This window comes from Ictidomys tridecemlineatus, chromosome 2 (genome assembly GCF_052094955.1).
Source record: "Ictidomys tridecemlineatus isolate mIctTri1 chromosome 2, mIctTri1.hap1, whole genome shotgun sequence".
Lineage (NCBI taxonomy): Eukaryota > Metazoa > Chordata > Mammalia > Rodentia > Sciuridae > Ictidomys > Ictidomys tridecemlineatus.
This window is the reverse complement of record NC_135478.1, coordinates 73,355,103-73,367,521: the sequence shown is the minus strand read 5'-3', so window position 1 is coordinate 73,367,521 and position 12,419 is coordinate 73,355,103. Positions and strand designations below refer to the sequence as shown.

Below are 12,419 nucleotides of genomic sequence, written 5' to 3'. Positions count from 1 at the left end.
GAATGAGGGATTTCACAATTTATCAAGACCTGAGTACAGGCCCATACCACCTAATTTCTCCTCCTCTCCCATGTTCCCAGATTAGTGATGCTTCTGGGGTGTGAGATGTCCCTGTCACGCCTTCATGGTTGAATGAAATGTAGAAAGGACATCTGGTGAATCCCTTCATTTCACAGATGGGGGAAACTGAGGCCCGGAGAGGGAACAGAGCAGAAACTTGATCCTGACCTCACAGAGATCAGACTCCTAGAGGGAGTTGGCTGGGGATGGATGGAAATGGGGTGGTGGCAGGGCCTGAAAAGAGGGGTCTGGGAGAGGGGTGGTGAGTTTTCTGCAATGAAGGCCTACCTGGTGGAGGTATGCAGGATGGGATGCCTAAGGGAGAGTCTACATTGTTGGATTCTCCATAATGGACAAGCCCCAAGAGTCCCCTGGGGTCAGCAGCCCTGAAGCAAAAACCCCTCTGGAAGTTCACGGGTTGCTGGAGATAGAGAGAAACTTCAGCTAACAGGACCTAGGCTGAAGCAAAGGAATTTGTGAGTGTTCTCCAAAACCAGAAAGACATGCATGGGGTGGGCCTGGGTAACTTCAGGGGCTCACACAGGCAGATGGGTAACAGGCATTCCATGCAGAATGAACAGCACCCACAAAACCAGACTTTAGGCTTGCCAGAGTGGGCCACTGGTAGCAAATAATAGCCATGAGGATAGTCTAGGGTCATCCTGTAGGTAAGGGGTCTTCATCAGATGACATGGCAGCACTGGAGAAACGATGGGGGAAAAGATGGCCCCACCCACATGTATGCAAACTCAAGGTTTGAAGTGTCATTGGAAATCAATGTTTTTTAAGACTGACTCACAGGCCTTGGGCAGTTATTGGGGTTTGAGGAAGGGATCCAGTCATCTAGTGGGCTGTGGAGTTCATGCTTTGGAGAAAGTGTGGCTGGCAGGGGGTGGGGAACTCAGGGGAGGCCTAAGTATGGCTTGAGGGTGGGATGTAGTAGCTGCCTTCCCCAGCACACAGGACCAGTTATTAGTAAGAGAAATTAGGAATATGGTGGGTAGGAATGAAAATGCAGGTCCCTGGCCCCTTTTCCTTGCATTCCAAGGAACTACCACCTTGTGTATCCCCCAGCCAGCTTTAGAACCTCAAAATTCACCCATTTATGGAATGAAAAGAGCCCTAGCCCTACCACTCCCACTTAGTAGGTAAGTGTCCAGCTGGCCCTGCCTGCCTCCTGTACCCTCAGAGACTTCCAACTTTAACTGAGGAAACCCACCCCTACCTTTAATTCACGTGAGGCCCTGAAGCAAAGAGAGGCAGCTAGCCTAGCAGCAGCACATGCAGGGGACCCGGGGTCAGTGTCCTCATCTGTGAAATGAGGGAGTTGGACTAGAGCTAGTGGAGTACTGAGTCCCTGCTCTCTGTGGTATAGGCTCTGAGTATCAAAGGGCAGGAAGGGGAGCCAGTGCAGACCATGTGGGACAGGGCCTGAAGCAGAGAAAAAAGGTTCTGAGTTGGGAACTAAGGGGCTTGAGCAAAGCTCTCAGGCTTGAAAGGCTGAGCTGAGCTGTGAAGAAGGCCAAGGAGAGAAGGAAGCCTGCTACACAGCAGGTGCTCAGATCCAAGAGGGAGGCCCCAGCCTGCCTGCTGAGCGGGACTTTAGGCTATAGCAGGAGTCATGCCAACTCTTCACCTACCCTAGTATGGAGGCAGAAATGGGCTTCACGTCCCTTTCACTGAGGACAGAATGAGACTGAGGGGTGCTGGAGCAAGGCCCTCATAGTTAGGGGTGCCATAGGCGGGGGAGCTTCCTTCCTGCTTTGGGAACCTTTATGGAAGAGGAATCTCTCCCCAAAAGTAGCAGTAGCCTCACCCCAAGATGGATCACACACACTTCCAGATTCCCCTGAGCTTTGATTCTCCTTCCTGTTCCTACACATCACCCTTCTCAACCCACTGCTCTTCCAGTCCAGGACTTGGTGGGTGTTGAGATTTCTGGGGACTGGGAGTGCATGCCCCAGGGTCAAGACTCATGAGACTAAGAGAAACACAGCAGGTTAGTCAACTGGCAAGGGCAGAAGCCACAGGCTCTGCCAAGAAGGCTGTGATGGAAGAGGAGGAAGGAGAAAAGTGTGTGCATCCATAGGAATAGTACCCACAGATTGGGTTGCCTCTGGGGTTGGGGTGGTTCTTAAGTTGCCCATGACTTGTTCTCTGCTTCAAGCTTGGGTTGAAGCTTCCTGCCCCACCTATTAGTGGGTGTCCACTAATGATACACAGGTCACTGCAAGGACAGTGGGCATGGCATGGGTTGGGCCCCTGGCAAATATGCCCAGGAAGGAAGGTGTCCACTCAAGACCCCAGGCCTCTTGTACAGCCTCTCTGTACACGTACAGGGCAGTCCCTGTTTGTTCAAAGGCAGGCTTGCTCCTCACTCCCAGTCAGAACTAAAGTAAGGGGCTCCAGGGCCAAGGCAGCACCCCTTCTCAATAGAGCCCCTCAGTTTTCAAAAGCAAATTCATTTAGATTTTGTAAAGTTCTAAAAAATCACATTCCATCTAGAATGTCCTTGTTTTGATAGAAGCTAAGGAGGTCTCAACAACCTAAGGCCAGCAGGATTCACACTTAAGCCAACACAAATTTTTCTGAGCGAGCCCCCAAGAATGGGGTTTGTGAGCTCTTCTGACTTGACTTCTCCCAAAGGGCAGACAGTGCAGGTAAAGTGGACAGCCCTTCTCTTTAAGGAAGACATAAGCCTGGCCCTAACTAACCAGCTCCAGCTCAAGCCATGTGATGAATTCCCAGTGTTAGTGGCTGGATCTATTCGGTTTGCAGAAGAGAAATTTCTACCCCAAGACAACCAGCTAGGGAGCAGCAGCAGGACAGCCCAGCCACCTTGGAAGGGCACTCACACTACCTGCAGTCCTACCACCACCCCCTCCCCAGAGGATTCCTCCAGGGCTAGGAGCCCCTAGTCATACTGGACCTTGACAGTGCTTTTGTTCTTAACCATGCCCTGCTGTCCTAGCAGGGTGAACAGACCACTTGAAGGCTTTCCAGAGCCATCACGACCTTAAAACATGAATGGTACCAATGGGCTTCCCATGCCTAGTGTTTACTCTGGGAACTGGTATGTGTGTGTGTGTGTGTGTGTGTGTGTGTTGAGGGGGTGGGTGGGATGTGCTTAGGCATCTGAGGGGGACAGGCAGAGTTGGGCATGGCCAGGATAATATAATTAGAATTCTGCATTCTATGCACCCCCCCACCACCACCAATACAAGTGAACCACTGTCTCAAAGTTCCAGAATAAGCAATTTTCCAGAAACTGGATTACAGGCCAGGCAGCAAATTACTCTAGGTAGGGGAAACTTTCTCTCAGCAAGTTATTGTATATCTATAAGGTAGAGGAAGACGGGGCTAAGTTAGTCCCAGGCCCCACTGACCTCCCAGGCAATCAGATTTTTATCCCAATCTTTCTCCTTCCTCATCTAGGCCAACCCCAACTCACAGAACCTCATAGGGTCACTCTTGGAGAAGTTTTCTTCTGGTATGAACCAAAATAGTTAACCTGCCCCAGGGAGGGCAAAGCTGAAAACTGATTAGTGTTTGATTTCTAGTCTGTGGCCCCAGGCAGAATGCCAACCCCTCCCCATCCCAACACTCCAAAAAGAACTGAAAAGGGACGAAGAATTTGGAGGGAAAGGCTGGACAAAGGGATACCCGAACAGCATGACTGCCATCCCACCCCACCCATCCTGGCCTCAGCTCTTTTTCAATGCCTGCACGTCCTTCGCAAGTCAGGGAAGCCGAGTCAGCTCTGTGTTCTCCAAACCATTTATTTCTCCCTGTGGTGGAGCTGGCAGGGGGAGAACAGGCACAGAACACAGCGGGAGTAGGGCCCAGAACACGGGTAGGGTCCCTGCAAGGGAATCCAGGACACCGCCACCCTCAGGCGAACGTGGAGCCGTTCCAGCCCACGTTGGCCGCATTCATGTCGTAGTAGTTGATGTAGATCCTGCAGGGAGTGGGAACCAGGCTCAGCGCGTTGCAACACCTCCTAGAGCAGGCAGGGGTGGGGGGTGGGGGCAGATGGGGGTTGGGAGGCAGATGGGGGGCCGAAGGGGGTGGGGTGCCGGAGGGACTACGCGTGCCGCGCACCATTCCCCCTCCGCGCCCCCACGCACCTGTCCGGGCTGATGCGCAGACGCTCGGCCAGCAGGCCGCACAGCAACTTGCTGTAGGAGCGGTTCTGCGCGCCACCAATCTTGCCTATGCTGTGCAGGCTGCAGAGCGCGCAGGGTTCGCTGGAGCCGCCAAAGGCCATGAGCTGGTCCGGAACCACGTGCACTGCGATGTACTGAGGGAGGAAGGGCGCGGTCAGTCCGCCAAAACGATCACGCCGGACCCCAGGTGTCCACTTCGGACTCCAGACCATCATTCTCCCCTACCCGCTCCCCATCCCTGGTCCACTCAGTCCAGCGAGTACACCCTTATCTTGTCCCCTCCCGGCAAACCTGAGCCGGCTTGCCAGTGGCCTGCGCCAGCTGCTGAGTGAGCTCTGAGAGGAGCCCGTCGGGCACGGAGGCACGGGGCACGTTGGTGTTCACGACGAACATCGGCATGATGGCGAAGAGACGGTGAGACTGGAGCAGAAGCACAGGACCACACGCGCTACGGCCAAAGCCCAGGGACCTGAGCTACGTGACTGCCTCAGCTCCACCCCTGGTGCGACCGAGGCTCCGCCTCTCGTGACGCCACCACCGACTGCAGGCTCCACCCTCGCGAGGCTGAGGCTCGGTCTTTCCGGGCTACGTCACCGACGCTTGAGGCTCCGCCCCGTCGCGGGGGCAGCCGAGGCGGGTCAAACCGCTTCTCCAGCAATCAATCGCGCTCCTCCAGCAGCTGCGCTTCTTTGCAGTAACTACAGATCCCCTGCCCACCCGCTCTCTGCAGTTCTTCATGTGGCGCAAGAAATCTGCTTGTTCCTTCCTCGCCTCGTTTCTTAGTCCTTTCACGTAGTCACTTAAAATTTACTCAAAGGCACTGTGCCAGGAGTGGGTACGCGGCGGTTGACGGGACAAATGGTCCCTTGCCTTCCAGGGGCTCGGCCAAATAGATGAAACCTAGCTTATTCCTCCCACCCCCTCTGAGCTCTTGTGTGTCCTGAGTCTCCTGGACCACTGTCCCCAAAGGGTGCAGTCCCGCACGTCGGTTTTGTGTGTGAGATGGGGAGGGAGCACACACCATTGCTGTGTGTGGGAGGGGGTTGCCACCTTCAAATCACCATCCAGGTATCTTCCCTGCACCCCTGGTCTTCAAGGTGGGTGAGGATGCTGGGAGGCCGCCAGGTGAAAGAAAAGGAGCAGAAAGTGAAATCCACACGAGCTCTATAAGTCAAAGATGCTCAGCTCCAGGCCTCAGGGTGCACCCCTAAACTGGGCAAACCCCAAATCCCAGGGCTCCCAGGCAACTTCACCTCCTCAGAGAAGCCCCACCCTAGTCAGATTCCGCTAGGATACCCTGTCAGAGAGCCCTTGGTGGGTTTTGTATAACTCTTCCACTAGTGGTAAGCTCAAAAGAACACCTGACAGGTGCCTAGCCTACAGGAGACCTTGACTAAGTACGGTTGAATGAATGGATGGGTTTATAGCTATGACACTGCAGAAAGAGTACAGAATGGCAACTGCATTAGGGCCCTGGCTATAGCAGCTGAAGGTAGAATGAACCTGCAGACCTTGCTATCATTGAGCAGAAGAGTCCATTTCTAAGTGACTATTCTACTACCACACCTAGGAGGCCTCCCAGTTAGGGTTCCATGTTCCATGACTGACCTCTCTCAGGCCCTTAATAGGGTGCTGTGCACTTCTAAGGACTTAGCTATCTTCCATCTCTTTAACAGGCACAATCCGGTTATGATGGCACTAGCACACACCAGCCTTGGTGATGGCCTTGTTTTACATCAAGGACACAGTGACTGTGAGATCTACTTGCCACCAGCCAGCCTCCAGTTAAGAAGCCCCATGACCCATTTGTGCAAATAGCCCATAAGTTTGATTCCTCCAGCTGGGCCCCAGGCCCTTCCCTTCTGGCTTTCACATCTCCAGTCTAACCTGAGCCCATGGCTCCATGATTACTGATGCATTGATGATGCTCCATGACATGTTTCCAAATGGGTATGTTCATCTAGCCCCAGCAGCTGAAAGCCACCAAGGCGGCATCTATTGCTGCCTATGTCCAAATCTAAGTGCATGACTTTTCCTTCCACACCTGATTCCCTGAAAGTGAAATGTACTTTCTCCACTGTCTTCTTGTCCTCCCTTCTGCCCACCTCCACTGCCACCTAGTGTATGCTACCTGGCATTGCCATTCTCCTGCACTGCCCTGATACCTCTGAGGTAAACTTTTTCTCCTGGAGGGAGGAGTCTCTCCCAGTCTCCAGACAGAAGATTTAGCCTCTTGATTTGCTTTGCCGTGTGAAATGTGAGCAGTGACCTGAGTGACTCCAAGCAGAAGATTGGAGAGCCAGCATCTGGTTGACCTATTCTCTGTGATAGTGGATGTGAATGACAAGCTAGAGCTTCACCAGCAAGCACTGAGCTGCCCCTGTAGGTGAGCCACTGTGCATTTCAGGTTTTTAACATAGCATAGGGGTTTATTTCCTGACCAGGACAGCCTCTGAGCCATTTGTCATCTATTTTACCCTCCCCAGCTGTTCCTAGAAGGGTATCTGAGCAGGTGCTGCAGTTCCCAGATCCTCTTACTAGCTTGGACACTTGACTAACCTCTCTGAGCCTGTTTCCCCCACCTATAATTTAGGGATGACAATAATGTCCATCTAGTGTTCTGAGGACCAAGTGATTTAAACAGTATCCTTGGATATTAGAGATAGTACTGTCACTGCCCTGTGTGACTTAGTTCCTGCCAGCCTCCCTTGACCTTCCCTCATGGCACACTGTCCTTTCAAGGCATACTTCTGGCTCAAGCCTTGGTCCTGAGGTGAAATTTGACCACCCTTCCCCTTATTGGACTTTGGCTTATCCTGCAGACCTTGATGTGGCCTTAGTGCCTTTCAAAAGCCCCCAGAGCCCCTGGTTCAGTCAGAGAACAGCATCTGTCCTATCCCCTGAGACTGACTCCATAGTTCTATTTGAGTTAATGCTTCATGTTTAGGCAGCAAATTCCTTGAAGGTGGGGAACGGCCTCTTTTTGATCATTGCTATATGCCTACTTCCTGATCAATTTCCTTGACAATAGGCAAATGACCCCCAAAGATGCCCAGGTCCTCATCCTGGAACCTGTGAATATGTTACGTTACATGGCAAAAGGCACCTCACAGATGTATTTAGGGTTATGGACCTTTAAAAAGGAAGATTTTCATGGAGTATTTAGGTGGGCCCACTCTAATCACATGAGCCCTTAAAAGCAGAGAATTTTCTCTAGCTAGAGTCAGAGAGATGTGGTGGTAGGAGAAGTCCGAGAGATTTAAAATAGGAGAACTGCATGTGCTGTTAATGGCTTTGAAGATGAAGGGAGCCAGAGACCCCAGTCGTACAACTGTGAGGAACTAACATCTGCCGACAACTGAATGAACTTGGAAGTGAATTCTTTTTCTAGCTGACCTTCAGACACCCTGACTTCAGCCGTGCAAGGCCTTAAAGAGAAGGCCCATCCATGTCACATTGGACTCCTGACCCGCAGAAACTGTGAGATAATAAATGTGTGTTGTTTTAAGCTGCCAAATCTGTGGTGATTGTTATAAGAGCAATAGAAATGTAATATTCATGGCACCTTTAGAGCTCAATAATTTTCTGCTGGCAGTACACCAGGGGTTATTGACATGGCTGCTGATTCTCCCTTCCTACTCACTGAAAGCATCATCCCAGTTCTGTTTCATTAGAACATTTATCACCCCAGAGCGCCAGACAGATGTGGCCACACAGCATGGCTGTGACCCATGCAGTATCTTCTGGAGGTGCCATCCTGTCCTTCTACCTGCCTGGAACTTGGACATGACACCTTGAAGTGCAGCAAATGTCAAGACAGCCATGAGCCTGAAAGCAGTGGCGATAACTAAAGCACAGTTCAAGGAGTGGGGAGTAGAAACTCAAGGACCACAGGGGCAGGGGTTGGCTCAGTCCCTTTAGCTGCCTTTGGCAACACAAGAAAAACAAGCCCCTCTCTGCTTAAGTCACTGTTCATCAGGGTTTCTGTCCTGTACAAAGCCAGTGGATCTCCTGGCTGGCACAGAAGACTTCTTGGGAGCCACAGCTCATGCATGCAAAGGCCTTCTGACAAGAGAAGAGATGAAAAGAAAATATCAGTTGGATAAAGAGGAAGACAGTTCACATGAATGCCTGGGAGATCCTGTGGATGGGCAGCCAGCCTTCCAGTGGACCACCTTTGTGGATAGGAGAGACCACCATCATGGAAGGTTGGAAAAGAACGAGGGATACCTGTTTTTTCCCTCACTGCCTCTCTCTGACACAAGCTCCTAAGGCTTGGCTGGCTGCTCTCGGGCTTTTCACCCTCCCACTGGCACACACCTGCCCCTTCACCAGGCATTCCACAGCAAGAACTAGCTGGCCTGGAGCCCCAACTATATGGACTCACTAGTTCCTATGCCCATATTCAGGGCATGGAATGTTAGGAAAGTCGCAGCAAAGACAGCCCCATTTCCCTGCACTTTTTTATGGTGAAAAAAGACCAGGGTGGATGTGCTCATCATCTCTGCCGGTGACTACCCAGCTCAGCCCTACCTGAAGGCACAGGACTGCAAAGAGGGGAGTCTGCCAAGAGACTACCACAGAATACCTTCTCCCAGCAGTCACCCTAGGCTGGGTGAGGATTGCTATAGTTTGGATAAATGTTCCCCAAAGGCTCATGTGTTGAAATTATGGTCACCAGACCGTGGGTAAGGGAAAATGGTGGAATCTTTAGGAGTAGAATCTAGTGGAGGGAAGTTAGGCTATTGAGGCTGTGACCTTGAAGGGATATTGAGATTCTGACCCCCTCATCTTCCCTCTCTCTGCTTCTTGGTTGCCATGGACAGTTTATTCTACACTCCCATCATCTTGCTATAGGCCCGAAAGCAGTGGAGATAACTAACTCTTGGCTGAAACCTCTAAAACTATAAGCCAAAATAAATCTTCTTTCCCTATAAATTGTTTACCTCAGGTATTTTATCACAATGGTGGAGTTGACTAACATAGGGGACCAGCATTCAACACTATCTATCCCCACAGGAAACTGGGACACCAGTAAAAGGAGGCTGTTCTAGGCTGAGCTGCTTAAGCTCTCAGAGCCTCAGTTTATTCATCTCAAAAAGGAGTGGTGAGTCTTTTCCCATAGATGTGTGTAACGATTAAGTGAGAAGACGGCAAGTACCAATGTCCTGGCATATAGTAAATGCTCAGTAAATGCTCCCTGATTACAGTACTGGTAACCAAACAACCTGGAATTGGAAATGAATTTACAGGATGGAGACCCTAATGGGCACTGGAGCAGAATGAGAGACATTTTCCTTCCCTGTCCCCACCCACTTTTACCAGATCCTAGCAAATCTAAGACCAGCTACTTGGGAGCCCCAGAGCACAGGAAGCAACAGGCCACACATCACTAATGAGGGCCATAAGAAACTCACAGTGACCTGTCCAAAGGTGGTGTGTCCTGGGCTACTTCTCAGAAATCCTTACCTCCTGGAATGTGGAGAGGTGTTGGCATAAACTTTGGGGTCAGGGAGAGCCCCTCGGAGTTGGGACAGTGGTCATTGGACTGGTGTGGAAGAGATGGGTGGAGGTTTGGCTCCCCATCCTTACAGAATAAATTCTTCAACCTGGCCTTCAGGCTTCTACTGAAATGCTCCTACCCACCACATCTCCTGCCCCAGAGTCCTCTGTGGAGGCCAATGAGTTATGGGCTTCCTTCCAGCACCTTCCCTCTGTGTGCACAAGGCCTTTCCATCTCAACAGCACTTGTGGTATTCATGAGGCCTCCCCAGTACCTCCAACTGGAGACAACCACCATCTCTCAGCTTCCTCACACCCAGGCCTCTCAAGAGGCCATTTTCATGGTCTCCTCCAAAGACAGCCTGTGTGTCTGTGAGTGTGCATATGAGACTATGATGCTGAGTAGGTGAGAAGTTGACATCTGTCCCTGCAATGTGGCCCCCTGCTGAGGCCACCAGGATGGGCACTTGGACTTCCCCCTCAGCACCCTTGTTTCTGGTGTCTGGTTATCTCTTACCTTTAATAATTCTGTGCTGCCTATAGAACAAAGCCCAAGAGTGGAGAAAGCATCATCCTTAGGGCTTGACAACTGCTTTCTGGCATTTGGTCTCCATGTCCTTCAGCTTGTGAGGAAACCTACTACCCTAGCCCACCCTGGTCCAACCTTAGAAAGTACTGGCACATACCCCCAGCTCCACCATTAATCCAAAGTGTTGCCTTGGACTCCTTTGGTGGCTTCTGGGCCTCCCAAAAGGAAATGGGGACCAAAAAGACTGCAGGCTACAATGCCTGTCAGTACTCTGAATCTCAGAACCATTTTGATGTTGAATTCAGGCATCTGCCTGTCCCTGGAGGCAGTGTGCAGGGTGATCAACATTCAACGGACAAGGTCAAGCTTGTCCAAGGTCACCTAGGTTTAATCCTGGCCCTCCTACTTAGCTGCATGATTTTGGATAAGCCACTGGCCTTTACTAGCTTAGTCTCTTGTTTATACAACAGAAATGGTAAAAGTACTAATTTCATAGATTTCCTGTTAGAATTAAAGAAGCCAACATGTGTAAAGTACTCAGCACAGCCCTGATACATTGAAAACCATAGATATTCACTCTAAACATTTTGTTGTGAGACTACTGGACTTTTTTTAAGGTGTAGGTCACCACCGCTCTCAAAATCCTGGGGACCTTCTTTCTGAGGGTAGGGACTGGGGAGGCCTCAGGATTCAGACAGTTTGAAGGGGGAGAGAATGAGAACAAGTGTATACCATTTGGAAACTATACAACCCTAGACCCTCATGAGTACCACCCAGAACCTGGCACCCAGATGACCACAGAACCCTGTCCCTTGTAGGGGAGAGACTGGGCCCCTGGCCCTGGGCTCACGTCCTGGGAAACTGAGACTCCCAAGCAGGGAAGGACAAGCAAGCAGGGGAAGGAACGATTTGGGTCAGGAGTGGGGCTGACCAAGTGCCCTGGAGTGGGGAGAGGCCACTCTAGATCTGGAATCTGGGCAGGTAGACTGAAGCTGGGAGCATGGCCACTCTCCTGGGAGTGCTTTGGAGGCACCTTCCAGATACAAGGACTAGATGTTCCTGCTCATAGCTGGATACACAGGCACAGCAGAGACAGGTCGGCTGCCAGGCCAGACCCCCCTTTCTTTTCCCCTACTATGTCTAACCAGCTTCTTGTCCTCCTCTTAGCACTGCCCCTCCTATCTGCAGGGTCCTGTCCTGAATCCCTGTGTCCTCTCCCCGACTGAGAGTTTCTCCAGGAAATAAGGACTTGGAATGCCCAAGAGAGAAGCCAGTACCAATTCTGGCTGGGTAGATGGTGAGCATGACATGCTCAGAGGTCTAGGTCTAGGCTTGGGATCAGGACACCAAAGTATGACCAACGTGGGCCTAGTCCTGGGTGCCACTCATCATCTGCTATGCTCACTGCCTGTGCACCATGGGATATTAGGGGGTGCTTGTCAACAGATTCTTTCTCATGAATCCTCACTGGAGGCCTGCAGTTGCAGCATCCAGGGCAGCCTTTTTGATGCCTGAGGCTAAGCTGGGGAGGTAAGTCAGCAGGGGCAGAAATAGGCAGACCAAGAGAGAGAAGCAGGGTGACCACATAGGAGCTCCTGGGAAGATTGTCACCTTTCAGAAGATTTCACAGTGACCAGACACATGGGATCTCTATTTCCATCCTTTATCACGGCTGCCTCTAAATGGCTGTAGCCTTAAAACAGCCCCTTGCTGAGCCTGTGAGTTGGCAGCCAGCTCAGGCTCACCTTCTGGAAATTGCTTCTAACTCCCCTTGATCCAGAGATGTCTCTTTCCCCCCAAAAAACCACAGACCTATCAATTCTGCTTAAAGGCCACTGTTTCCTGCCAATGCCAATAAAATTCCTCACTATGTAACAGTAGCCAGATGATTTCTTAACTTAGGTACCAAAGTAATTCAATGGAGCACAGATGATCTTTTTCAACAAGCAGTGCTGATACTACTGGTGATTCATTTAAAAAGAACTTCAACACTTACCTTACACCACACACCAAAATTAACTTGAAATTGATCATCAATAAATGTAAAATTTAAGCCTAGCAGACATTTAAAAGGAAGTTTTTGCAATATTGGGATAGGCAAAGATGTCTTTGGACTCAAAAAGCATGAATGGTAAAAAAATAAAATTGATACACTGAAGAAA

The 12,419-nt window shown here is 50.8% G+C and overlaps 1 protein-coding gene across 1 annotated transcript; it reads right to left on the bottom strand.

The window, feature by feature from the left end:
• Window positions 1–3,821: 3,821 nt before the first annotated feature.
• On the bottom strand, window positions 3,822–4,758 carry Mif (macrophage migration inhibitory factor). Its single transcript, XM_005334469.5, has 3 exons — window positions 4,518–4,758; window positions 4,188–4,360; window positions 3,822–4,018 (listed from the first exon to the last, which is right to left on the bottom strand). The coding sequence occupies exons 1-3, from the start codon at window positions 4,623–4,625 to the stop codon at window positions 3,952–3,954; spliced, it is 348 nt and encodes a 115-aa protein (XP_005334526.1). The 5' UTR covers window positions 4,626–4,758; the 3' UTR covers window positions 3,822–3,951.
• Window positions 4,759–12,419: the final 7,661 nt, after the last annotated feature.